General features: G+C 36.2%; 3 protein-coding genes across 3 annotated transcripts; 2 read left to right on the top strand and 1 right to left on the bottom strand.

The window, feature by feature from the left end:
* Positions 1-312: 312 nt before the first annotated feature.
* LOC127654550 (homeobox protein Hox-D10a-like) lies at positions 313-10,435 on the bottom strand. Its single transcript, XM_052141758.1, has 3 exons — positions 10,376-10,435; positions 1,843-2,323; positions 313-1,045 (listed from the first exon to the last, which is right to left on the bottom strand). The coding sequence occupies exons 1-3, from the start codon at positions 10,433-10,435 to the stop codon at positions 771-773; spliced, it is 816 nt and encodes a 271-aa protein (XP_051997718.1). The 3' UTR covers positions 313-770.
* On the top strand, positions 5,464-27,830 carry LOC127654851 (homeobox protein Hox-D3a). The gene is made up of 4 exons (XM_052142350.1): positions 5,464-5,710; positions 21,416-21,475; positions 25,529-26,069; positions 26,222-27,830. The coding sequence occupies exons 3-4, from the start codon at positions 25,625-25,627 to the stop codon at positions 26,968-26,970; spliced, it is 1,194 nt and encodes a 397-aa protein (XP_051998310.1). The 5' UTR covers positions 5,464-5,710; positions 21,416-21,475; positions 25,529-25,624; the 3' UTR covers positions 26,971-27,830.
* LOC127654857 (homeobox protein Hox-D4a) lies at positions 12,159-13,806 on the top strand. The gene is made up of 2 exons (XM_052142361.1): positions 12,159-12,627; positions 13,013-13,806. The coding sequence occupies exons 1-2, from the start codon at positions 12,159-12,161 to the stop codon at positions 13,312-13,314; spliced, it is 771 nt and encodes a 256-aa protein (XP_051998321.1). The 3' UTR covers positions 13,315-13,806.

The following is a 27,830-nucleotide window of genomic DNA, read 5'->3' as shown; positions in this document are numbered from 1 at the left end:
GTGAAGTAAATTAACGTCACTCACACGCCGTTTTTTTAAAGATCAGGTTTTTTGCCATTCATTCTTTTGCCGTATTACAGCTTTGTGATTTGGCCTTATGCTGGTCAGCATTTATTGTACATGTTTACATGTGCATCCTCAACTGCCACTGAATTTTGCCACCGCATGTTTTTTGTTAACATAACTAACTTGTAATAAATGGAGGGAACCAATCTAACCATAATCCCTTGTGTAATGGTTTTGATTAAACTGTCGTTCTGAAAATACTACGCTCAAAACGCTATAGGACATTATCAGTTTATTATTCCACTGACCACATGCCACAAACATGCACTGATAAGACATATTTAAACATTCAATATACAGAAACTTTTATATGTAATGATGCCAGATAAATGTCCACTTTACTGTAGGAAGAATGGACACTATTCACTGTCAATGTGCTTTCATGTTCAAAGCATTTTTTTTTTTTAGGCACATCAGTTTCTGGGACAGTTTAGCTCTGTCCCCTCTGGAAATGACACACCCAACAAGGTTAAATCCTAACAACACTTTTATACCCTGTGGAACATATTAAAATTACACGGCAATTCACATTTTAAATGTAACCAAGAATGTAGCAACAAATGACAATAATGTACCCACAAATAGCAATACTGGAACGTGAAAGTAACCCAAACAGTGTCCACTGCCCTCATGTCATCATTATACAGGAGACTATATGGGCCGAAAGGAGGGGGTGATTTTAGGAAGTACACTTGTTCGCATGCTCACGAAAATGTGAGATTGGAGGTAAGTTCACGGATTCGATTTTCCCTACTCATCTTCTTAAGTTTCATTCTGCGGTTTTGAAACCAGATTTTCACTTGTCTGTCAGTGAGGTTGACGCTTTTGCTGATCTCTAGACGGCGCTCCCGAGTCAGGTACATGTTGAATAAAAATTCTTTTTCTAATTCCAAGGTCTGGTGCTTTGTATATGGACATCTTTTTTTCCTTCCACTCTTCGCAGTTAACCAGTTGCTAGTCGGTGTGTCGCTTTTGGGCTCTGCAAAACAAAAAGACAATGATTCAACAGCACAACTGAGCCGCCGACTGACTCGCATTGGGTTACAATAGGAAAATGAAGACGGCCTGAGTTTTTCCTTGGATAAAATAAATATAAATATAAGACATATAAAGGTTTGTCTATAGAGCATTAGAAATGAGGTAACAAGCAGTAAGTGTCACACAATATCACTCCCACCCAAATTTACCAGTATTCAAGTGTATATCTTTAAACCTTATGTGCTTTTAAATATATATATATATATATATACAAAATTAAAGTTACGGTAACACGCATGTCTGTCTTTAGTTTAACTTAGTTTCAGTTTAATGACCCCATGTTATAAAAGGTTAAAAGCAAAGTAGTTTTAAAATATGCTATTTTTTCAAACTCTCAAACAAGAACAGCAAACTAAATACACCATAAAGCTGATACTACCTAACTATGCTATTCAACCAAAGAGTGTATTAATAAATATAAAATGAAAGAGAAAGAGGTCCCAACATAAGATTTTTTTTTTTGTTGTTGTTTTGGTCCTCATTCTGTGCAGACAAAGTCACAAATACATTTCACCGAGACTGCTTATATTGATCAAAGTTGAATGCCTCTATGTCACTTGCAACAAAATGTATTTGATGCTCTCACAGCGCCGTTTCCTGTTAAGCCTTTTACTACAACTTGAGTAAGATTCCCATCAAACATTACGACTTTCGGGTTGTTTGTGTTTTATATTGGGTTTTATGATGCTGAAGCGTTCGTATTACACCAAGACGCGATTAATCCTTTATTGTACCCACCTTTCCTTTCCCTGTGTGGCAATTCAGGGCTGGAGACAGATGCCTCAGTAGAGCTGTTCTTCTCCTCCTGTGTGCTGGCTTTGGGCTCTGGACTCTGCGCCGGGGAAGAGCTCCTGGTTTCCCGTTCGTACGGGATCTTCCTTTCCACCTCGACAAAGGGCGTTGACTGCGCTTTTGGAGTCACCCTGTTCAGCTGCATTAACGTCGTGTTTGAGCTCATCATCTCGTTGTCATAGTCCTGGGTTTTCGCCGTCGCATAAGTTTGGCTTAGTCTAAAATAGCCAGGTACCGGAATCTCTGGACTGTCAACGGAACACGATTCGGGAATCAGGTTGGAGTACGCGGGTATCTCGGGCGTGCTGACTTTTGGTCGTTTGTCGGAGTACATACAACAATTAATCTCTTCTTTAACTATCGGCTGAGAAAAAACAAGAATCGAGAATGTCCAAAAATCAGTATAGCTCACTATGCACTGTATGGGCTAGATAGATATGGATGTATAGATGTTTTACATTTAATAAATGTATAATGTGTCTCTGTTAGGAACAGGTTTGAGGTTATCATAAAAGAGGAAAATACGAAATCTTGACCTGCGTGCTGCTGATAATGACAAAGAACAATGGGCTAAGCGAGTTTTAGAGATACAAACGAAAACATTATTTTACTTTACTTCCTCTTTGAAACAATTATTATTTTTTTAAATCATCAGAAGTGTCATCAGAAGAAGCTATATCAGAAAAACCCAAAACATTTACTAGCAGTACTCCCAGCTGGTAAACGTCTGTTCTGAAAAGATTTTCCAAACATTACATTGTGGTTGCGGGAATATGAAAATGTATTTTTTATGTCAGTGTCAGTCAATGTCAGTTTTCTTAACGTTAGTAGACCGCGATTTAAGGTTAAGAACGTTATAAGGATGTTCCATTAACGTTTTGTTTACAATATTTGTTCCAAACCTTAAAATAATGTTAGACAAAGTTGTTGGAACGTTGGGCGAGGTACAACAACATCACAGCACTCGAATAGCATACAACAAAAACACCTTTTTTTCATACTTTTTCTTCTTCTTCTTTTTTTTTTTTTTTTTTGCGTATTAAGCACACACACACACACACACACACACACACACACACACACACACACACACACACACACACACACACACACACACACACTGACAAAAACAAAACGTAAAATTTGGACTTAGGCCCATAGTCCCATTTATGATAGAAAAAGTTTTGTTAATACGTAAAAAAAGACTCAAACCAAAATGTAGCCTACTTCATCTTAGTATGAAATTCAGGTTAACAAAGCAACAATGCTTACTATTTTATGTTTCTGTTGTCATTATAAGTAAACAACATTACTTAAATTACAGTTAAAAGACGCCAAACAGGTATACACATTCGCAAAGCCACAAAACATTAATGGAAAATAGCAAATTTAAAGCAAATGTGGTTTGAGGTATGCTGGAGTACTCGCTGATGCATTATTTGGCCATGGGTCTGTTCACCGAATATGCCATTCAAAAACAGCAGTTCTCAATCATATCTAATTCCACTGGCATTGTTTAGTTACGACCTGACGCCATCAATGAGTTCTCACTTTGTCAACTCTTCGCAGCACACACCGGGAGAAGCATTTACTTCAATGGATCAAAATTTCCACAACATGCTGAACGGAAGGCATATGTAGCAGTTTGGAGACGGCTAGTACTGATCCAATAATTTTATCCGCTTGTGAAACCTGTGACATGAAGCGCCAGTCATCAGCCGAACACTGGTGGAATTACGTGTCACCGGGACCGCTCTAAATTTTACGCACACGATAACTTACCAAGACAGCTCGGGTCTTTACGACACTGCGAGATGCTGTGCCGCTACAGTACCGAACCTGTAAATCGTCCGGAAGTAATACTGGCTAAACCAGCGCGACTAAATCAGCACTCGCCTACTTCTCAGAGGTTCCCTTGGATGAGACCTCAAGGTTGTCTTTCACGAAATCTGTTTTCAAATGACTGTGGTTTCTCTTTGATTTTGAAAAGACAATGCGTTACCTTTCAAGTGTTTTTTAGGACTTAATTTTCTTCCTCAAATAGCGTTCTCATTTTACGAGCAATTATGAGGTTAATATGCTAGGAGGAAAATTATACATTTTTGAGAATAATGGACATTTGAAGCATACCCAAATGAAGCTGATAATGAAGCTGAGTTTTTGATCAATTTCTGAATTTTATGTTCAGTTTTTATTCATTTTTGAACGTATTTACACAAACACACTGTTTTGCATTAACATAAAGAACACCATTACAAATGCCAAATAAACCGCAGCTTTTCAACTGTTGCATCAAGAATAAACGAGAAGTTTGATAAAATTAGCTGGAAACGTTTTGTGTATATTCGATTTTGCTTTGTAAATAAAACATAGCATGAACAAAGTGATTTAAAAATACGTTTCCTCATAAAGGGTATTATTTTAGGTAATAGGCTACATGTTTACAATTGCTTGATAAATAAAACGACAGTTTTTATATATATAAAAATTATACTGTTTATCTGGTGTATATTGGCCTTCTTACACTTCCACAGACCTGCACATTAGTACCAGTTATTTTGTCCCACACGCAAAAAAAAAAAAAAAAAAAAAGATGCAGAATGATTGAAGTAGAATGTGCGGTCAAATGTGTTAAACTATAAATTACTGTAAATAATAATTTGCCATATTTCTGCCAGTGCTAAATAGCTATAAATATTCGAGTTGCCATTAAAGAAATATAAATTAAGTTGATATTAATAGCTGGTGCTGCACAAATGATTAGTTCATAATTATTTTTCCTCAAGGCACATCGAAGAACCATCTTCTAAATGTCGCAATGATATTTTTGTCTGAAAAACAACAACAAAGTATATATATATATATATATATATATATATATATATATATATATATATATATATATATATATATTAATACATAAGAATTAATATATAGGGTAATGATCAATTATTATTTTCACATTCACACAAGAAAATATTTTAGAGACAATTCTCTATATGCATAGTTTCTTCACGGTTTAGACATGTATTACCATAGATAATGTGCACATGTTTTGTGCGTTTGACTGAATTTATTTTTTTCTTTAAAACATGAAGAAAATCAACGCTAAACGTGTCAACAAAATAATTATAAATTTTTTAAACTCATTTAATTATCATACATATTTTTCTTTACATAGAAGAGCAGAAATGAAAATAAAGGTGTGTCTACAAATTCTCTCTCTCTCTCTCTCTCTCTCTCTCTCTCTCTCTCTCTCTCTCTCTCTCTCTCTCTCGCTATCTTTCTTAGCAGATGTCTGTGGTAATATTTTCTTTGCCGAAGAAGAGCAGCTGGCTCCGTCATTATGTTCAAAAAACTGGGTTGCTTTGCGACAACACTGATTCCTTTTTGTTAAAAGACAATTTACAGCTTTGTAATAGATCTTTTTATGAGCCGTTTTCGCCTGTAATTGGATGCCACTGGTCATGTGTAGGCAAACGTCTTCATGACCCTCTTCCTGATTTACCAAGCGTTTTTTTTTTTTTTTTTTTTTTTGCACCTCATTCTGTGGCAAAAGGCTCTAACTCCAATTCCACAGTGTGCTCATATATTTGCGTTTACTGCTTTCTGTGTGAGAGATCGAGACAGACAAACTCAGAGCTCTGGTAATGTTCATTACTCACGTATACTTCTCAGATGCTAGATGTGTTATACAAGCGTTTCATTTTTAAGCAGAGATAGCCATACAGTACTGGACATTTGACATCAAACATGCTTCAAAATATTCACCAGCAGCGCAGGAGGGAAGACATGGATTATTTGGCTTTGTTTGGTAAGTTTATATCTCATGAAATTACATATACTCATCACATATGCCATCGTGTAAGTGTGAGGTTCTACAGGACCGACAGTTTGGTTAGCAGTAATAATTTAATAATTCAGTGACACAGACAGGCTGATAAACAAATGTACATGGTATAAGTCTTTTGCAATCGAAAAAAATAAAATAAAACGTTTCCTGTTTAAAATGCACTAAACCTAGAAATCTGGTCAAATTAGAGTATAGTCTAACTTTTATCTGACGATCTTCACATATGAATTCCACTCATTTTATTAGATGGCCTTAATTTAAGCACACGTAACCATACCACCCATAATTACTGTGAAACATAAATATGATCCACTATGTATAAAATCGTCGTGTCACTTGAAATGTAAGCAGTTTTGAATATTTTTTTTTTTCTAATGCATTTTTAAATCTATTGAACATACATATTCACTGATATGCAGAAAGAGAGAGAGAGCGAGAGAGAGAGAGAGAGAGAGAGAGAGAGAGAGAGAGAGAAAGAGAAAGAGGGGGAGAGAGAGAGAGAGAGAGAGAGAGAGAGGGCGAGCAAATGTTGAATGTTTAAACATCTTTTTTCTTCTTTTTTTTTTGGAGGTGCAGTTGTTATGCGTTGTAAAGTATGTCTTCCTTAATGGTGAGAATGGTGCAGTTCTTTGGGCAAGGAGAAAGGGTCTGCGAAACAAAGACAGTAATTCACAGTCAGCTGACAGGCCGCTGGAGAGGTATTTACAACCTCACTGCAATGCGGCAAAAGAAGAGAAGAGTAGGCCTACACACGAGCAAACTAAAACCAACACGTTTGCAACTCATCAACTCATGAGCTAAATTCAGTTACACAGAATACACATTATCACAAATAATTAAATATAAATGCGTGCTAATAGTGAATTGAAATAATACACTCTCTTCATATACACACATTCAATTAATGTCCACCAACCCACAGCTGTCCCACTAGCACACAAACACCAGAAGATATCGGTGTGTGTGTGCAAGCTTAAACTGACACCCCTTTTTACAGTTTATAACATTCTACTCCAGTATCTTCTCATTGACTTTGTGATTCAATTATTCTAAAATAACCACTACATTTTTCAATACAATCATTAAGACTTTTTTAACCACAATTTGTTTTTGTGCACAATAGTGTCAGCGAGATCAAGATACCTCAAAACTTGTCGTATAATTTAGTAATAAGGTACAGTTGTCTTGTATGTTGTTGAGATTGCTTTGTGTTATTTTTTGTGTCAATTCCATATTAGTGAGGATCAATATTTTCGTTGTTTTAGAAACTGTGAAAAAATATAATTGTAAAACTGTTTAGGTAAATATTAAGTGAAACCTCGCCAGTGAAATAAAATAAGATCTCACTGTAGTTTTTCAGGGACCTATCGCTGTCTACGCAGCCCACAGGATGACATAACGTTCAAAAACACACACAAAAATAAATAAATATCTTCCACGATGTGGAACATTTACCGAAACACCTTTTGGGGAATTTCTCTTTTGGCCGGAAGGTGGTGCTGTTGTCTAACACTCTGGAACTTTGCTTGTCCCCTATCTGCGTCTCTCTCCTTGAGGTCATTTCCTGTGATCCTGTGACTGTGATTGGTTGTTCCAGACACGTGACAACTTAAAGTTATCTTATTGTGTGAGGAAATGCTGATTTTTAGAGGCATGGAAAAATAGTTAGTATATATGTTAATGGGGGAATATTATGAGGACTTTTTTTTTAGGTTACAAACTGGTAATTACAAGGGTATTATTATATTTATGAGGACATTCCTAGTGCTCCCATAATTCAAATAGCTTAAAAAACATACTAAACGATGTTTTATTGAAAATGTAAAAATGCAGAAAGTTTTTTGTGAGTTAGGTTTAGGGGTCGGATTAGGGGATAGAATCTAGTTCGTACATTATAAAAATAATGATGTCTATGGACAGTCCTCATAATGATAGCTGTACCAACAGTTGTGTGTGGGTTGGTGTGTGGCAGGACTTTTATAGAAGAAAAAAAAAATCGAATTCGAATTTTATATTTCCAAAAAGTTTTACTGTTACATTAATATCTCACAAAAACCTACCCAATTGGCATTTGTGAGTTGACAGAAGTCGAGAACTCGCCATATGGCGCTAGTGTTTTTTCACGCTGGTTCATGTATGGCTCTCCCCAGGGATGTATTTTATTGTTTTATTACCTTAAATTTACAGTCGGAAAAACACTCACATTAGTTCACACGTCAGAGATTTCACAAACACCTAATTTGCCGCGGAGAAAGAGAGAGAGAGAGAGAGAGAGAGAGAGAGAGAGAGAGAGAGAGAGAGAGAGAGAGAGAGAGAGAGAGAGAGAGAGAGAGAGCTGTTGCAAAACAAAGAACAAAGTGGAGAAAAGGCATGGGTAAAAATTATAGTTATTAAAGCCTTTGCCGAAATATTACCCTATACTTGGATCATGAAATAATCTCTTGGTGTTGACAGTGTAGTGTTTTTCCCTCTGTGCAGTAAATGCAAACTGAACCCCGTGTCTTTATTTCCTCTTGAGATCAGAGTAATCGCCATTATTGAATAAGTGCAACTTCAGGATTATTTATGGCACCCGCGCGCTGTCATGAATGGCTGTGGGGAAACACGTGATGCCATTAAACTTTGTTTTATGGCCAGGGAGTTGACAAGCCAAAATATAATTCACATTGTATATTAGAAAGGTCGTTCAGACCGTTTAGAATAGATCCGAGTATCACTGCTCAGACGAAAGAGACAACACGTTTGTTGAGATCATGGATACACAATATCGATGCGCTTTTCGTGAGAAGCCGGCTTCTGAAGGTAAGTTTGTCTTCGGTACTTGTCACTGAACTTGTGCAGGGTTGAATTGTGCCATGAGTTACTCTGGTATCTTATAGTCAGCCTGTAAACCAGTGTGAATTTGTTTCTGTGAACATCTATTGCGTGGTTGTGCACGATTTTGGATGGTTGGATAACTATGGAGAGAGAGAGCGAGAGAGAAAAAAAAAAACAGGTTTGTAATGAAGATGACGTAAATATTATGCAGTAGTCCGGTTTTGGTGCAGTTGTGGCGCCATATTACATACAAAAATGCTATCGTCGCTCAGTAGAACTTTCCATGTAAACACGAATTCAAGTTTTGTTAAAAAATGCACAATATATAGGCTATTTTCATTTCTATGGCTATCAAAGCCTATTTTTGGATTTTTAATTAATTTCATTAAGGACCTACACATGTATAAAAACGATGAAATTTCCCGTCATCATTTTGTCTTAGTTTTTGAACTGCAATTAGTTGTTACTTATTTACATCTTTTGTATTTCGCATTATTGGACGGTGCAGTGTTATTTGAAAACATCGAAGTCAATGAAAACAAGCGCTTTTATTGCTTTTTAGTGAAGTTTTTAATAGGCTTAATTTCTAAGATATTGTTGTTTAGCTCTCTAGCGCCCCCATGCAAAAGAAACTGCTAATTTGGACTTAACCCCGTATATATAATTATGAATGCATGTGTGTACTTTTAATATTAAATATAATATCTATTTTCGACACGTTTTCATATTAATAAAAAAAATCGAAAGACTTGTTCAACAAAGCCTGCATTAAATGGTCTTAAAAGAATCGCCAAAAAAGGCCAAACGGTGTGCCTACTGTAAAATCTTACTAATTAAGACAAACAGAAAATTGAACAATTACAAATAAATAAGACACAATAGTTAAGAGTTTTGTCTGATAATTATTGTCAATTAAATTTCAGTTTTAAATTAATTCATTTTAAAATAAATGTTTACATTCTAAAATGATTTATCATATTTCGTGGCTTTAGAGACTGATAGTGTATTTCATTAGTTGACATAAACATTAATTCTCTGTGAATGGTTTTAAGTAAAATATTAATTAAAATGTGGGTAAACATGAATGACCGTCTGAATCCACGACCAAAGTACATTGACAAATATCCAACTATGTTAAGGTAAGAAGAAAAAAAATTGGTTCATACCGATAAAATCCAATGTACATGCCCGTGTGTTATATATAAAAAATAGCAGGAGTTTGGATTCATTTTAAAACAAGAGGTCACGGCACATGGTGACATTCTCATTCTTTTGTTCTTCAGCAACTCGGCTTTGACCCGCCTGAACAAGTCGCGAAACAAGGTGAAACACAGGTCAAGCTGTCTATAACAAAAATAAAAATACTGATGACTTGAAACGCACATAATCCAGATGCGGCAAATATAAATGTATGCATAAATTAATGACTAAAAATAATTAAAAAAATATATAATAGCAAGGATGGACGCCCTGCAAAATTTCAAAAGTGAAATATATTTTAAATCAGTTGCCTTTCGTCCTAAGAGCTCAAAGCACTTGAACGTTCTAAAGGAATTGTGCAGAATAATTTAACACCATTAAAATACATGCTTAACAAATTTAACAAACTACTTATTTTAATTAAAATTGTGTGTCTGTTTATTGTTAAAAATGATCGTAAACCATTATTTGGGAAAATAAGCTCACACGAAGTTTAAGAAATATTAAACGATTCTACATTTACCTGTAGAAAATTGTTAATACTTGAAAATGAGTTTTTGATACTTACATTTACTTTGTATTGTTTTTTTTTGGCAATTTTTGAGGTACCTTGACTCCAGTGACCGCGAGTGCTAAGGGCCACAGGAGCTGGTTTTCACTGGAGGTCATGTATTGTCAATGAACTTTAGTGCTTTTCCGCCACCACTGTCGACCTGCAAAAAAAAAAAATGAAACTTTGTGATGTGTGTTGTAAATGATTCGGTTTGACCTCTCGACCTTTTACCCTTCCTTTATATGCTTCTTCTTGGTATCCAAACAGGACAGTTTTAAGGCAGGCCACCTGATCAATTTGACTGCCCTGACAACATCTCACAGTGAGAACCGAGAAGCCCTCAACCCATACCTATTTTGATATCATTTCTGTTGTGTTGCATTATTTCATGTGAAAGAATTAGTCAGGTTAGTCAACAAATAAAAATTAACGGGCCTCCGTCTGAAGATTTCTTCTTGATGGAAAATCCTTATTAGTGGAAAAAAATAACAGAAACACTGGAAGTGAACTACAAGTTTTTTTTTTTAAGTGACAGACAATAGCGGCATCACTATATTTCAGATATTTCAACCTTTTTTTTTTCTCCCAAGACATTATTGACAGAGTTAGACACACATGCCGTCGTCTATATATACCCTGTAGAACCGAATTTGTGTGGAAATATTACAGTCACAGATTCGATTCTAGGGGAGTATATGGTCGATGCAAGAACCTCGAATAAAACTTTGTCTTGTTTATTTGACCACTGGATGTTTTTGCTTTCTATGCTGATAATAAGCTATATGTAAAATTATTAATATGTGCGTTGGACAATGTAAGCTCATCACACATTTCGTACGATTTGGAATATTATATGATGAATACTTTATTTTACTTGTATTATACTTTTTTTATTATATGATACGTTGTGTATGATTTGACACAAATTGCATTGATCAGTCGAGAGTTGCTTCTAGTATGGTAATGTAGATGTTGTCTTTACCTGTTCAAAATTAAATTCTCAACCACCTTTTGACAAACAAAGCACAAAAATCATACTCCTTGTGTAGCTATAAAATTGTTCTCTCAAAAATGAACATTACAATTATTTTTTTTATGAATATTACCAAACTTTGCAAATCCATGTGCGCTATTACATTTTGCTCCCTGACGTTACCTTAAGAGCTTCCAAGCGGTTATTCTCTTTTATGTGCTGTTTGATTATTGATTGGCACGACACATTGATGGCGAACCAGGGCGCCCTATACAGCGAACTGAAAGGATGAGAAGCGGTGGAACGATGAGACTCCAGTAACTTCTGAGTGACCTCTACATCACAAAGACGGTCTCCATCAATTGTCCACTGGCTTTATGCGCCTCTTTTTGTGCTTTGGATCGTTTTTATCTTTTGTCTTGTTTTGTTTTTACCAGCCAAAATCCCTGGGATGAGTTTGATTTACCTTAGTTGAATATTAATTTACTCTCTGGACCACATGCACATACATGCGACTCTTAGACATGTTTTTAAATGATATCATTACATGTTTATAGTGCCCAGAGATCATTCACCTTAACAATGCGCACTGCACTGGGTCTAAATACACAAGCAGAGCGGGATATTTTTTATTTTTATTTTATTTTTACGCACGGAGGATCAATATAGCCTATGCATGCAACGTAATTTCATCAATGAAATGTAATATTGTAGTCATCCTAATTGAGAGATAATGTGAAGTTTGTGAAATTAGCTATTAGGTTAACACAGCTTCTGCTCTGTTGATGGAGTCCCCCACCTCGATTGGCCAAGATGGTCACATGGGCGCCTAACTTTATTCAGTTGACAGCAAGTAGGAGGGCTTTATGGAGGGAGGAAAAAAAGACAACTCGAGAAAAATTAGTATTTTCTACCTTCAGAAATTAATGGCCATGAGTTCGTACATGGTGAACTCCAAGTATGTGGATCCAAAATTTCCTCCTTGTGAGGAATATTCTCAGAACAGTTATATACCTGAACAGAGCCCAGGGTACTACAGTCCATCGCGGGACACAGATTTCCAGCATCCCGGGATCTATTCACGGTCAAACTACTCTGAACAGCCTTACAGCTGTAACACTGTCCAGAGCTCATCGGTGCAGCCGCGGGGTCATGTGCAGGATCAAGCCAGCCACTCCAGCCCTTTCCCCGCACAGACAGAGCAGTGTCCTGCGGTCCAAATAGCGGGACCGAGGACTTGTGGACAACAACAAAACACAAAGAGCCAGAACGGGATACCAGCCAAGCAGCCTGCTGTAGTTTACCCATGGATGAAGAAAGTCCACATTACTACGGGTAAGATTAACTCTCGTTACTGTCTGCTTGTAGGCCAGCCCCATTCTGCCGTTCAGCCACACTTAAAACCATTCAATGAAATATTTATGGGTTCCTCAGAAGGGGCCGCCAATTACACCAGCCATAAATTTTTATTGCTAAGGAAATAGGCCGCTAGCTGTGTTGGCCGGTTTTGCAATATTGGGAGTCCACTTGGCCCAAACCTATGTATTGAATAATTTAGCCACGATAAACTTTGATATGCATTGAATGAAACGAGAAGATTAGTTGAATTTTAAATGGTAACCGATTTCACACAAGTGAACATATTTGTGAGCGCTCTCTCATTTGAAATATTTTTTTTCTTCACTTTTTAACTAAATGTGTTTGCCCCCCTCTCTCTCAGTGAACCCGGATTACACAGGAGCGGAACCCAAACGCTCTCGGACAGCCTACACAAGACAGCAGGTTCTGGAACTAGAAAAAGAATTTCATTTTAACAGGTATCTAACAAGACGGCGTCGTATCGAGATCGCGCATACCCTCTGTCTCTCCGAGCGACAGATTAAAATCTGGTTTCAGAACAGAAGAATGAAATGGAAAAAAGACCACAAACTACCAAACACGAAAGGAAGATCGACATCAGCTGGAAATCAGCATGCACAACACGCTCAGAAGGACAACCAAACAGAGATCACAACTTTATAAGTGGATATCTTTCCCTCCCTCCAGATGTACGAACTGTATTTAATAGACAATACTTCTTTTGACTTTGCATGGTAGCAAAACGTGACATGTTGGTCACAAGTGCCAAAAACTGAGAACCAGAAGCACACACCTTGACTAAATGCAGTTTAAAAGACTTATATGCGTCAACCCCCCTCCCCCCTCCACCCCTCACATTTCAATTCTTCCATCACTGTAACTCTTTGCAACTGAAGCAAAGAGGATATGGGGCATCGAATGATGGTTAACATGACACCTCGAGGTACAGTAAAAATGTTAGTCAACTCTCGATTTTTTTTTACACAAACTTGCAAAATTAATTTGAGAGCATGGTTCGTTTTAGTAAAGCTATTCACATTTAATAAATTCCCTCTGTATTTTAATCACCCTTCTGTTATTTTTAAACAATTTATTTTAAATTTGCGCCTATGGCACATCATTTTGTCTTAACTGAATTATCACAAAGAAATTAAGCAAGGCAATGTCCAACACATATATATATATATATATATATATATATATATATATATATATATATATATATATATATATATATATATATATATATATATTTGGAAATTAAGTCGATTTAATTAAGTAATAAAAATACATGATATGAGTTAATGTTAAGAACAAATATTTCGTTGCCTGGGAAATTATTTATTTGTAGAAACTGAAGAAATTTCCGTTAACTTCGCCTATTGTGCGCGCCATATTAAAGGTTTACTTAAAAAAAAAAAAAAAAAACGTTTTCAATAAAGCATCATTCTTCAGAAAGCATGCGTTTCTAAGTTTATTTCGATAAAATCCATAGAAATGTGTCTCTTTTTGACTAGAATACATAAGAGCATATTGAATATGCCTTAACTCGACCATTTATCCCGCTTGACGCCATTATATACAATAGAACTACAAAAAACGAAGCAGTATATCTGTTTTCGAGGTGTCACCTAAAATTATTTTATAGCAGCTTTTTTATCTTGCATTTTAGATGCACTTTTAGTCCTCAAGATGTTTGAACCTTTTATTTATTAAATATAACGTTAAACCTTTCGTGTTCTACGTTCCATAATTATCAAATTCATTTGAAGTGCGTTCTTATACATACATACATATTATTATTATTATTATTATTATTATTATTATTATTATTGTGTTTTGTGCACATTTTTTACAAGCATATTTTGCAATAATTAAATAAAGATCATGCAAAGGTATCACAAACTGCTTCGGTTTCTGTGTTGAAATTAGAAATTTCATTGTTTTGGAAAAGTCCGAGTATTCACGTTTTATTAAGCACTTTCATGCAGGTATTATAATTTTTTTTTTTAAAAGGGATTGAAGATATATCTGAAATGTGAGAAGTTTTCCAGCAGTGATTAAACTTAAACGCTCTGTCATTTTGGTGTCTTTGTCTCCTTAAACAAAACCACGAGGCGCACATCCTTTGCGAAAAAGTCTTCACACTGAAGCCTTCACGTTGAGAGCATGAAAAGGTATTTTTACAGAAGTTCGACAAAAGCCTTGCGGGCAGGTTCACCCAGAGGACACAGTTTCTGTTGCATTAGACGCATTTGAGCCGCAGGCACTGACCTCCAAACTCGTGACCTGCAGGGCATTCAGCCTGCTCTTTCAGACGCTTGCACCAACTTTTTTCCTTTCAAGAAATATATTTCTCACTGCAAATCTTTGCTTTTATGACCGCTTGTAACGCCGGGTAACATGCCTTTTAGAGACTTGCATGAGAAACTATAATTTATCGTTACAACCAAGCGGTCTGAAAATCCGAACATATTTTACGAGTTGGCTATTCCGATTGTATTAATTCCACAATTGAATCACAGTCCATCTCATTACAGACCAAGAGTCTTGCACAGAGCTGGGGCAAAATTTAGCTCTTAAGTGCAATCTTTGTTATACTTCTCTAAACAACGTGTTATGTTACAACATCATAAGAACGCTAAAACTAAAGACCATGTGTTTATTACTACTCCAAATACTCTGCCAGATATATCCAGCCAAATCCTTCACGATAAACTCGACATCCATTCATGTGCCACAAAAGCAGGTATATGATCCCTTGAGAAGTTTTTTTTACTATTGTTGATCCTAAATAGCAGAAACAGTTTTTATTTTATTTTTTTCAATATTTTCCAACCTTAGTATTAAACCAATTTTCTCTTAGTTTGGGTCTTTTCTCATTTGTGTTTTGTGTGCCTAAAATATTTGTCCATCATTACTGAAAATCTGTGAGCAAGCCTTTGTGTGAGTTAGTGCTTGAGTGCGTATATGTGTGCGCGCGCGTGCGTGTGTGTGTGTGTGTGTGTGTGTGTGTGCGTGCGCGCGCTTGTGGAGGTTTAGTTTGTATGTATGCAGTATGTGTGTGAGAAAAAGAGTGAGAGAAAGGGGAAAGAGGGACTTAATAAGAATAACAGTACACCCTTGAAGGTAAAAAAATAAATAAATAAGTTTACTGCAGTCTTAATAGGCAAATCATCAACTCACAGGCACTTCATTGTTATACCTCCAGAATGCTTTTTGACAACAGTTTTATTTTTATTTTTTATTTGTAAAAAGCCTAATGTCAATTGTATGTATGTATGTACAGTATATATGTATATACAGTATATGGTAGTATATATATATATATATATATATATATATATATATATATATATATATATATATATATATATACTACCATTCAAATGTTTGGGGTCATGAACTTAAAAACCTTTTGATCTGAAGGCGTATATGCTTAAATTATTTTGTAGACAAAAATATAATTGTGCCAACATATTAATTACTTTAATTAAAAAACTAAATAATATGTCAAGAATACATTTCTCTCTCTCTCTCTCTCTCTCTCTCTCTCTCTCTCTCTCTCTCTCTCTCTCTCTCTCTCTATATATATATATATATATTCTGCCGTTCAAAAGTTTACTTACTCAGTCTTTATTTTATTTTTTTTTTACAATTTTTCACATTTTAGAATAATAGTAATGTCATCAGAACAATATGGGAATTATGTTGTATATATATCCCCCAACCCAAACACACACACGATAAATTGCCGACCTAATCATACTAAATCATACTGTACGCAGTCTGTCAATGAATGCATTCATTAGGCTATATTATTATTAATCAATAGCTTTATTTAAACACCAATCAGTATGCATTGTATAGTTGCACAAATATCACATTTTCTTTACTAAGTTGTGCAAAAACAGGCAGGGAAATATTTCCATTGCATTGACCTGGATGTCTGAACAGGATAAAAGGGAGCGATATGCAGTTTCATTCGCAATGACACTGCACCGACTACTACCGGCTCTCTCACAATTCTTCTCAAACGGCCATATTTGATTTCCAGCTGTTCGCTGAAAATGTCTTCACCCATCGAGACAACCCGTTAAGATATATCAAACTGCGCTGCCAACATCCCAAGATAGATTTCGCTGTATAGTTCCGTTCTATATCTTTTTTGTTTGACCACGTGACTGTCTAAATAATTAATGCAGCACGTCCACTAGAAACACGGCGTCGTCATTAATCGCGAGGACTCTATCAGACTTGAAAACTGAAGAGATCCAAGAAAATAATATCCAAACGGTCTGGTATCTCACGCCACCGTAGACGGCACATTCGTACAGCCGTTCAGCCAATGGAAGCTCGGTAGGTAAACATTTAAGATTCATATTTGCAATGAAACCGCGAATAAACATATCTGTCAGAATTTTGATAAATGGGAAGCTATGCTTTGATTCAGTCTTCCTCGCGGTCAACAGTCATTATGCTTTAATATATATATATATATATATATATATATATATATATATATATATATATATATATATATATATATATATACCTTCAGGATGCTGTGCTCCCATTTTAAACCTTGATAAATAAACAAAGAGTGTTCAGAACAGCAATTTTACTCATATACCATAAAAGACAGATTTCTACAGAAAATGTTCGGTTAATGTCATTGATTCATTTATGTATGAGATATGAGAAGACCATTGCAATTGGGTTGGTTTATTTCTAAGCCGCCAGTGTTTCAGCAAAGGCCTCTTTGTGATTTATAATCCGTCAGAGATGCTGTTCTTTCCCGGCCATTTGTGGGGACGTATGTGTTCAGATAGATAAGGGACGTATAGTAAAATTCAGTCTTTACCTGAAATATCACCACGTAGTTATTGACGTCTATTAAGTCGATTTTGGATACCAATAATTATTAAAAAAAATACATATATATATATAATAAATGTAACCATCCAAAACAATAAAGGAGAAAATTTAAATTAACGTATACAAAGTAAAAACTTCACAATACTCACACTTGTTTTGATTTTTAATGGTATGTTATGATCGTAGATTTATCCTTAAAGCGCTTTAAACTGTTGGAGTGAGATGACGGTGATCTGCATCGTTGTAAATCATGCTCAGTAATTCCTGAAAGGGTGAGAGGCTGTTGGGGGCCGGGCGTGGACTGTAAATCTTTCACTTTTATTAGCCCGTGAACATATGCTGCAAGGGGAGACGACTCGCATCCTCTCCTCAGGACAACCCTGCGCTCGGCTGTGTTCCCAACCGTTTCATCTTCAGCCTTCCATCCAGAAGAACGCCCATACAGCAAGCATTTTAATTGGCTGAGATTACATATAATATATGTATATATATATATATATATATATATATATATATATATATATATATATATATATATATATACCACGTAGTTAAAATGCATATATACATATGCATTTTTAGCGTCTCAAAATAATGTCTTCTTGTTTACAAAAGTGTATACAGGACATTGATATATATATATACAAGTGATTAAAAAGCATGCAGTACAATCCTAATATTTTAATTCAAAATTAACAACATGCAGACATATAAAGTACATACGTTTACACTTTATATTAACCGAAAAAGATCAATCCACGCTTCTTTGGTAACAGTGTAGAATTTGGAATGATTTTGATGAATCTCTCTGGCTGACTAGGTCATACATTGCTGTCATTGCCTAAACCATAATCGTCAAACAATAACTAATGGGGTCTCACAGCCTATAATAAATGCATTTTGGTGCAATCAGTTATAGCAGTTTTAAAAAACGAATATTCTTACATATGTAATAATCCTCATTTTAAATTCACTGAACAGTGTTGTTGCTGTTGCGAAGATCAGTATGATCCATAGGCCCGATTCACTGCATTACATGTAAAAAGAGAAATGAATAAAAAGGTGAAATACAGAAGAAAAATCTGATATTTACAGGAATATCCAATTGTTTGTATTTCAAAATAAACACATAGGTTCTAATTGAATTTTTAATTGTATTTCAATTGTTTTCAGATATAAGTTTCAATCCCATAATAAATAACAATATAGCTTTTATCATACCGAAGCAATCTGATACAGTGACTGAAAATGGAGAGTAAATATGTGGGGCTTTAACAATGCTTCGTGGAAAGGTCTGAACGTTAGTGATCTTGATTTTAAAATATATTTGTGAGGTGAAGCTGGTTGGGGTAACAGCCTCAATCAGGACAATCTGCGATCCAGATCACGTGAACAAATATGCTTGTATTTTAAGGCAGCGCCTTTATTTGTCATGATACAGGTTTCCGAAATATCCTAATGCCGACTCATTCGGTGAGCATGCCTGTGTAAACGTTGATATTATTTTTTCTCTCCAAATGGGAAGTTGATTGCTAGTAATATTGGAATAAGAACACCTTCTTGGCTTTTTATTGGTAGCTGAGTGATTGGCTTCCCATTCTTTCGGGAATACTGTCTGCATTGGTATATGGAAATGCCTGGAAAAGCGCGAGATCAGTTTTAAGACAGTACTGTCCATAGACAAAGGGTGAAGGATATATCCGAGCAACTGCACCGAGAGATATTGAGACTAATAAGCACAACTATATAATAAATTGATTCACAGGTAAGCAATTGCATGACAAAACCTAACCTTTAAGAGTGGGTCTACATGAAGCCGGCATAAAAATATGATTTATTCCATTCAAAGCAGCAGATCTTTCTTAATGTCGTCGCCTACCAGTAACTAAGCAAGTAAGATTTGACGACATTGAGGAAAATCTGTGGGACTAGTTTACAGCTTTGAGCAACCATAAGTACGTAAGTAGGCTAACTTGGTACTTTACTTCATATCATTTTATAGATGCTGTTTTACTATAGGCTAAATATGCACATATTTTACCATCTGACTTTGCCATGAAAATGAATGGAACATCTGTGTCACACGTTGTGAGATCGTTAATCACTTTAATTTGTGTTATAGCCAATGCGTTGTTAGACATGATATATGTGAGTTAGGGTATTGGTATTTTGTTGTTTCTCATTTATCCCAAATTATTTGTATCCCAACATGCAAAAGTGCATTGAATGAATGAAATACAGAAATTCAATTCGGCGTGGACACGCATTTAGCATCAATTAAACAAAGAATTAATGAGATCTAATTATGATTATGTTGGCACTCAGCATACTTTGCAATACCTGATAATCTACACGTTTGAAAACGTTTTTCACATTAAGATCTTACATGATGCTTAAACTATTATTCTTTTCTTTTTTTCTTTTCTTATTTTAAGTTCCTCTGCAACTGAGTTCGGGTTCCTATATGATGTTTAAACAAATTACCACTTTCTGTCTAGCCATTATAACGTTATTAATATATCAATAAGTAAAAGGCAATATATAATATATCATTAATATATGTGCACTATTTTCCACATGAAACTTGCAAACGAAATAAAAGTATTTCACAAAACATTCAGCACTTTGAATTCTTTCTGCAATATCTGACAAATATTTTCATGCAAACGTTGAGGCTTAAACAAAAAGCTGAAAATTGTTTCAGATCCTTCAGACGAAATAATCGTGAGATGATATTTCTCGGCAACATGACATCCTTTTAAACTTTATTGTCAATATAGAATTTAAGTAAATTTTATAGCTATACATAAAAATATCTTCCAAAGCAGCAGACGAATTCATGCAAATCAGAAACAGATATTCATTTAAATTTGTACAGACCCCAAGTCCATTATTTTAACAACCCATTGTTCTATTATGAGTCCCAAACTTACCGTGGGAGTCCGTGGGCGAAAACACAGTTGCCTGATAAAGGCAAACCATGTTTAGCCGCAGTGTTCGCTACATTTATCCCATTAATAAAGACTTTGAACATGACACACAAGCTTAAAACACAAGCTAGGCTTTCTCTTGTAATCGGTCATTTGCGATTTGTTGCGGTCCATGTAAAAAATAATAGCCTAATAACTTTAGTAGTAGTAGTGTTGGTGGTGGTAAAAGTAGTAGTAGCAGTAGTAGTAGTAATCCCAAAGCCTATAACAAAGCCTATTTCCTCGCTTCATGTTTTCGAAAGGATTTTTAGAGTGGAACATCTGGCATGTTGTGGATTATAATGTCGACTTTGGGCTCTCGCTTGGTTTTAAAATCGCCGGTGAAAAAGTTGTGTGGTGTGGATTGCATTGTGACTTACTTGAACCCCTTTCGTCCGTTGTTCATTAATCAGTGAGTTATTGGAGAGGGAGCCAAAGGTCACCCAAAAGGCTTATGAGTGCTAAATATTTTGGCCAGCTTCTCTTTGTGTAAAATCGCTTATGTCAGTTTTCTCTCTCTCTCTTTCGGCTACAGCCCGATTGCTCTTAAAATCAGTACAATTATTCCTTACATCGTAGTGGGTTAAAATTCATTATTTCATATTATATTTCATTAAAAAAAAAAAACTTGTTTAGGACACTCAGCACAGCATTCAAAATGGGTGATATAAATGCGTGGTTTTAATAACTGTTAATGTTGATGGCAGAGAGAGAAAGTTAATTCGTCATAGGAGACCACGCCGTATACAAAAATAATTCTGCAATTGAAAAAGCTTTATCATGTGATACTCATAGGTGAACCCATAGATAACACTTAGAATCTATTAGCAGCTTCCGTGTCGAATCCTAAAGAAAAATAGGTGAAAACTCCAATCAACAATTAAGATCAATATTTTTTTCTTTTTATTATTATTCAGGTCGCGGTCCAAATTATGAAGATCGCTTGAGTGGAACGAGAGAGAACGCATTAGACTGTGGTAAGAGATTTCTTCCTTTAACATGTGTTAATATTTTAGACTTTTCTACTGATGTAATTAATAGTTGTTGCATTTTTTACGTATAACCTCCACTGTATATGGGCCAGTAAAGGGGACACGTGCTTGTAAAATTAATACATTTAATTCAAACATGACATGCATTCTATTTAAACACCTCATGTAACACTGATTTAAGAATAACTTTCGATTCTTGTTCATTTCATACACTTTTTGAAGCTCTTAGCGAAATGTTCTATTTTTACGTATTTGTTACAAACGCAACATTTACACTTAAAACAATGTATAAGATGCACAAGCAATTATATCACCTAAAAAACAAAGCGCAACGTGTATTCCCGTCCGCACACTTTTCTTGATTTAGAGTAGGCCTATGTCCTTTATCAAAATCCACAGCTCTCCGCGTAATTGTGAAAAATCGTGCTCCATTACAAGTGGTTAAGAACATTTCAGGATAACAGTGTGTGAACTTGACATGAGTAGCTGGATTTATACAGGCGGGCTGTCCGCTCTGGCTTTAGCGGGACATTCTTACCCCCAGCCATCCTCCTACGCTTAGAGTTTACAGGCACAAAGTCTTGAGGAGTGCTTTTCTTCTCACCCCTCTGTTGCATGGCCAGTCATAAATTTTGTCAGGTTCCACAATGACAGGTGCATTGATATGTATCGCGTGGAGCTTTAGGCCGTCTAATAACTAATGTATTGGACGCGAGCTACAGTCTCTTGGCTGAAAGCCTATCTTTAGAAGGAGAATAGGAGAAAGAAGACGAAGGTAAAAAGAAAAGAAAAGAAAGAAAGAAAGAACTATGTTTGGGTTATAGTAGGAGAGGTGCCAGATTGCACCCGAGCATTTGCCACGAACAACATTTGTGATCTTATTAGCATACATTGGTGATTCATATACCCTCACAACTTAAACCGAAGGGAATCGATGCAACAATAAAATACCTGCAAAAATAATATGCTACAATTTAAATGAAATTTTTTAATTTGAAAATTGGGTAGGCTATCAAAAAACGTTATTGTGAGTCTATTATTATAACACACACACGCACGCACGCACGCACACACACGTGTTGGTGCGGCTATACTTATGAGGACACTCCATAGACATAAGGCTTTTTATACTCATGTAAATTCGTACATAATTTACTAGTTGGCTGATTGGTCTGGCACAATGTTGTTCCATAAACTCGAAGGACTTGCAAATGCCTGGATGTCTAATGAAGATGTAAGTGTGAGTTCTGCGCACAAGGCGTTAAGGACATATTTATTTATATTATGCCCATTCCCAAACAACTTATCTAAACTTAACCAATCAGTAGAGTGTGTAAACATGATAGGAAGCTGGTGTGTGTGACAGAAGCAAGTAATTGTTGCATATCAGATGGAAACAATGTCCAGCGACGTCATTGGCTGAAGTGAAATTCGTTGGAATTCAAACAAGTGCACTTGCACAAAATCAAAATTTAGAAAAGTCCTACGAATCCTGACGATTTCACCGTGAGATTGAGAGTGTGTTGATAGGAACTGTAGATTATATCCGCCTAACCCTACCCCTAAACCTAACCCACACAAAATAACAATCTTTATTTTTAAATAAAAAAAAAACATCGTTTAGTATATTTCTTTAAGGGATTTGAATGTTTTGTACATTACAGCACCTAAAGACAGCACACACACTGTTCATGGAGCCCTGCCAGGAGTTTTATTAAACCTATAATACAACACTCAATAAACAGGGGAAAGAGCTATTTACTCACTCTAAATAAATAGTCTCAGAGTTAACATGTATGATTCCAGCCTTGCGGAAAATATGGCACATCTTTTTTCATTACATTATGAGATATTTATTTGAGATATACATAGCTGATGATGAATTTTATAATTTGTTCTATGGCTTGAACGAGATTTGAAAGCCTTAAAAAAAGCTAAGACGTCTTGTATTGAGCAGTGGCTTGGAAAAGAATGGGATATTGTTCAAAGAGAAATGCTGATTCTCCTTCTGCTGCCGTTTCATTTCTCTCAATGGGGAACTTTTAGCTCAAGTTAAACTTTAACCCTCTTGTTGCATTCTTGCCTAAAGTTCTGAAAGTGAAAAACAGAAGGGGTTGGAAAGAGCTGGCACATGAGAGGCACTGTCAAGATATGAAAGTTTATGAAAACAAATGCTCTGATTAAAGATGTTAGATTAAACCATAAGAAATATTACTGATATGGTGAACCAGGGCATGTTTAATCGTTAAAAAAGTTCAAAAATATATTTAAAAGTGAGAAAAGGACAACTACGTCCAATTGCCTCCCTGTTAGCCTGTTTAACAGCTTTGTTGCTAGTTAATTGAAATAAGACACGATATTTACTCAAAAGCCAACAAGAATGATACTGTGTTCACCTTTGTTGAAAACTGATTTCCAAAGAGACAGGAGACCATATACGCTAAAGAGAGGTAATCTTAGCTCAAGGCTATATATATATATATATATTTATAGTTAATATAATATAATTAAAGTTAATTATTGGCATTCAAAATGCGTGTCATGATAAGAAATGTTCTTGCTTGCATGGTGTACAGTACACAAAAAACATATGGTAGCTTGATAATATCTTTTTTAATTTATAGGCTTGATTAAATGTTCGTTTTATTACTAGAAAAATGGGTAATAGGCTACTATTACACAATATAAACTAAATATATATACATAAATATACTAATACATAATAAACCTTTAAGCATTGTATAATATGAGTGTAGAAATGCAATCTTATATTGCTATAAATAAGAACTAGTGGTCATTTGTTTTATTTATGTATTTTTGGCTACTTTAATGTAGGCCTACTTATCTGTGTTTTGTATAGTGAAATTGTTGTGCTACTCCATCCATCCATCCATCGTCAACCGCTTATCCTGTGTACAGGGTCGCGGGGGGCTGGAGCCTATCCCAGCTAACATTGGGCGAAAGGCGGGGGACACCCTGGACAGGTCGCCAGTCCATCGCAGGGCCACACATAGACAGACATACACTCACACTCACCTCCACATCCACACCTAGGGCAATTTTTTTTGGAGACACCAATTAACCTAGCCTGCATGTCTTTTGGATGGTGGGAGGAAGCCGGAGTACCCGGAGAGAACCCACGCAGACACGGGGAGAACATGCAAACTCCTTGTTGTGCTACTCATAAATTGAAATTATTTGACCTCACGGAATAAAGGCTCCAGTGATATAAGTAAAAGGCAAATATATATAATTACTTGACATCTCAGCATCTGCGAAGATCCTCAAAAAGTAGTCAGTACTTTCACAAAGTTTAATAGCAGAACTTGTAAAATTTTGTTAGCTCCGCTGTCGCATCAGCATTATACTCTGTAACGCTATAAATGTACCGCCCCTTACGGAAACGAAAAGTATGAGTGGTTTGCAAATATAACATCGCAGCTGATTGGTTGCTCAGCTGAGTCCGACTGTCTATCTTGCCCGTGCTTTCAGTTCAACAACTCCGCTACTCCCTGCATTTTGAAAGAATATCTGTACACTTTTTGTTTTTAAAGATTAAAAAAATAAATACATAAACAAAAACCGTGCGGACCAAAAGCCTGCTCTTAGTCTAGCATCCATAGGCTACGTATCTTAACTCATAGATGAGCATACGCAAAATCCTTAAAAAGATGGTGGGCATACGGCGTTTGCGCTATACTAGGCCTACACTACTGCTTTAAATGTATTTACAATAAATAATAATTAAAACAATATAACTTTTCTCTTCCATCTTTAGCATGAAATCATAGGATTAAAAAAAATGTAAAATAACATTCAGTAGATCCACGATATAAGGAGGGGTGATAGCCTAAATGTGGGTTAAGCCTGAACGAGAAAGAATATGTCTATGAACACAAATATGGAGGCTATTAATAAGTGGCATGTCACTGTTATGCATCTTCCAGAATACCTCACACATCTATCTGTTATCCTAGTATTGTTTTACACTGATTCTTAAAATCTTTGCTCAAACTGACTGATGGTTTTTCTTAGCAGGTCAAAGGATAGAAAATCTGTGGGAAGCTCCAATCACGTGACTGACGAGTCCATGCAATTGGACAGGCACTCATAGTTTGAACCTTGCAGAACACAATGCAGAAAGCCACTTATTATGACAATGCTGGACTTTTTGGAGGATACCCCTACCCTAAATCTGACTCCTTTGCATATGGTCCTGCTCATCAGGGCTACTCCTCCTCCAGCATAGAGAATGACTATCAAAATGCTGTCTGTTCTATTCAAACCACGTCAGTCCGGCCACCATCACATAAAAATGGAGACATCAATGGCAGTTGTATGCGACAAAGTGCCATTCAGGTCAACAGTCAGCCAGAGAACATCAATGAGCAACAACAGCAGGCTGCCCCATTAGCAGCCAGCTCACCCAGCCCTAACACCAACTCCACCCAAAAAAAGAAATCGCCCAGCAACACTGGCTCAAGCACTGCCACCCCAGTCATCACCAAGCAAATCTTCCCATGGATGAAAGAGAGCCGTCAGAATTCAAAGCAGAAAAGCACCAACTGCACAACTGCAGGTATGGCCTGTGTATGTAAAATATAATTACATTTGGATACAGCCAACTACCAATATGTTCTTTTGTTTACAGTAGTCTCTATTTGGCCTTTTAGTGCTGTATTAGGTGGTGTAACAATTAATGCATTGCACATTTCTACTGCCTATGTTCAGGAGAATCCTGCGATGACAAGAGTCCGCCTGGCCCTGCCTCGAAACGGGTGCGCACTGCTTACACCAGCGCCCAACTCGTTGAGCTGGAGAAGGAGTTTCATTTTAATCGCTACTTGTGTCGCCCCAGAAGAGTGGAGATGGCTAATCTACTCAATCTCACCGAGCGCCAAATAAAGATCTGGTTTCAAAACAGGAGAATGAAGTACAAAAAAGATCAGAAATTGAAGGGTATAATGCACTCTCCCTTAGGACACTCTCCGGACAGAAGCCCGTCGCTAAGTGGTTCGAATCACATTGGATATTCTGGTCAGCTTCCAAATGTAAACAGCCTGAGCTACGACGCGCCATCTCCTCCGTCATTCGCGAAACCGCAACAGAATATGTACGGCTTGGCAGCCTACACGGCGCCATTAGGCGGCTGCATACCACAACAGAAAAGGTACCCGGCCACAGAATACGACCACCACAGCATGCAAGGGAACGGCAGCTTTGCCAATGCTAATTTACAAGGCAGTCCCGTGTATGTTGGGGGGAACTTCGTTGATTCAATGCCAGCCTCGGGCCCTATGTTCAACCTCGGTCATCTTCCCCATCCCTCATCCGCTAGTGTGGACTACAGCTGTGCCGCTCAGATTCCAGGCAACCACCATCACGGACCGTGTGACCCCCACCCCACATACACAGACCTCAGCTCTCACCACGCGTCTCAGGGAAGGCTGCAGGATGCGCCCAAACTCACGCATCTGTAAGGATCTCATCTGTGTGCTCAAGCGCAATGTCGCTTTTTTATTACCTCACTAGTTAAACGAATTTATAAAATTACACTCCGAGAGAAACATAACGTATTATACCGTATTGTTATTATTGATATTACTATTACTGCTATGATTGTAATTATTTTTAATAATAGCTGTGGTCCATTTCTCTTGACTGTTGAAGATGCACAGGGGTGTTTGTAGTCTGTTGTTTGGTTCTCGGAGGAGCTATATGGGCAAAACGAGAACAATTTCTATAAATTATTACTTGAAGGTAAGTTCTGTAGATTTGACCGTATAGATATCCATCTTTATAGAGATGGGATTTGTAGAGAAAGAAAAAAAATCATTGCCTCTTCGTTAAGTCGTCTGTTAGTCATGGGCACTACCGAATCTTCTCATTAAAATGTACCTTTATTTATTATTTTCTTCCAAGACTGTATAACAAACACTTATCTTGATTGAGTATTATATTTATTATTTATCGATTTTGTAACACATTATTTATCTTTTCGTGTAGAATATTTATACGCAGAAATTATTTTGAGCAGAACCATTTGACCTCTTTTTTCGTTTTTTTTTTTTTTTTTTGCTCGAACTGGTGCAAACAAGGTTATTTTGTGAGGCTGGTGTATTTCTGTTTTCATTAAAAAATAAATACTCTGCAAACAAGACGGGCATCTAATTTTTTTTTCCATAATCATTGGGAATTGAACACTTTTTGGTCAACCTTATGGTTAATATGTTGCTTAAATACACCAGCACATAGCCTAATGATCATACCTTAACGTCATTTATAAATGTTATTTTATAAGTTGCACAGTCCATGCAGAAAATAATGAAATGGTAACGAT

Source organism: Xyrauchen texanus, chromosome 14 (genome assembly GCF_025860055.1).
Source record: "Xyrauchen texanus isolate HMW12.3.18 chromosome 14, RBS_HiC_50CHRs, whole genome shotgun sequence".
NCBI classification, from domain to species: Eukaryota; Metazoa; Chordata; class Actinopteri; order Cypriniformes; family Catostomidae; genus Xyrauchen; species Xyrauchen texanus.
Note: the sequence above shows the minus strand (reverse complement) of the source record. Positions and strands in the feature narration are given on the sequence as shown.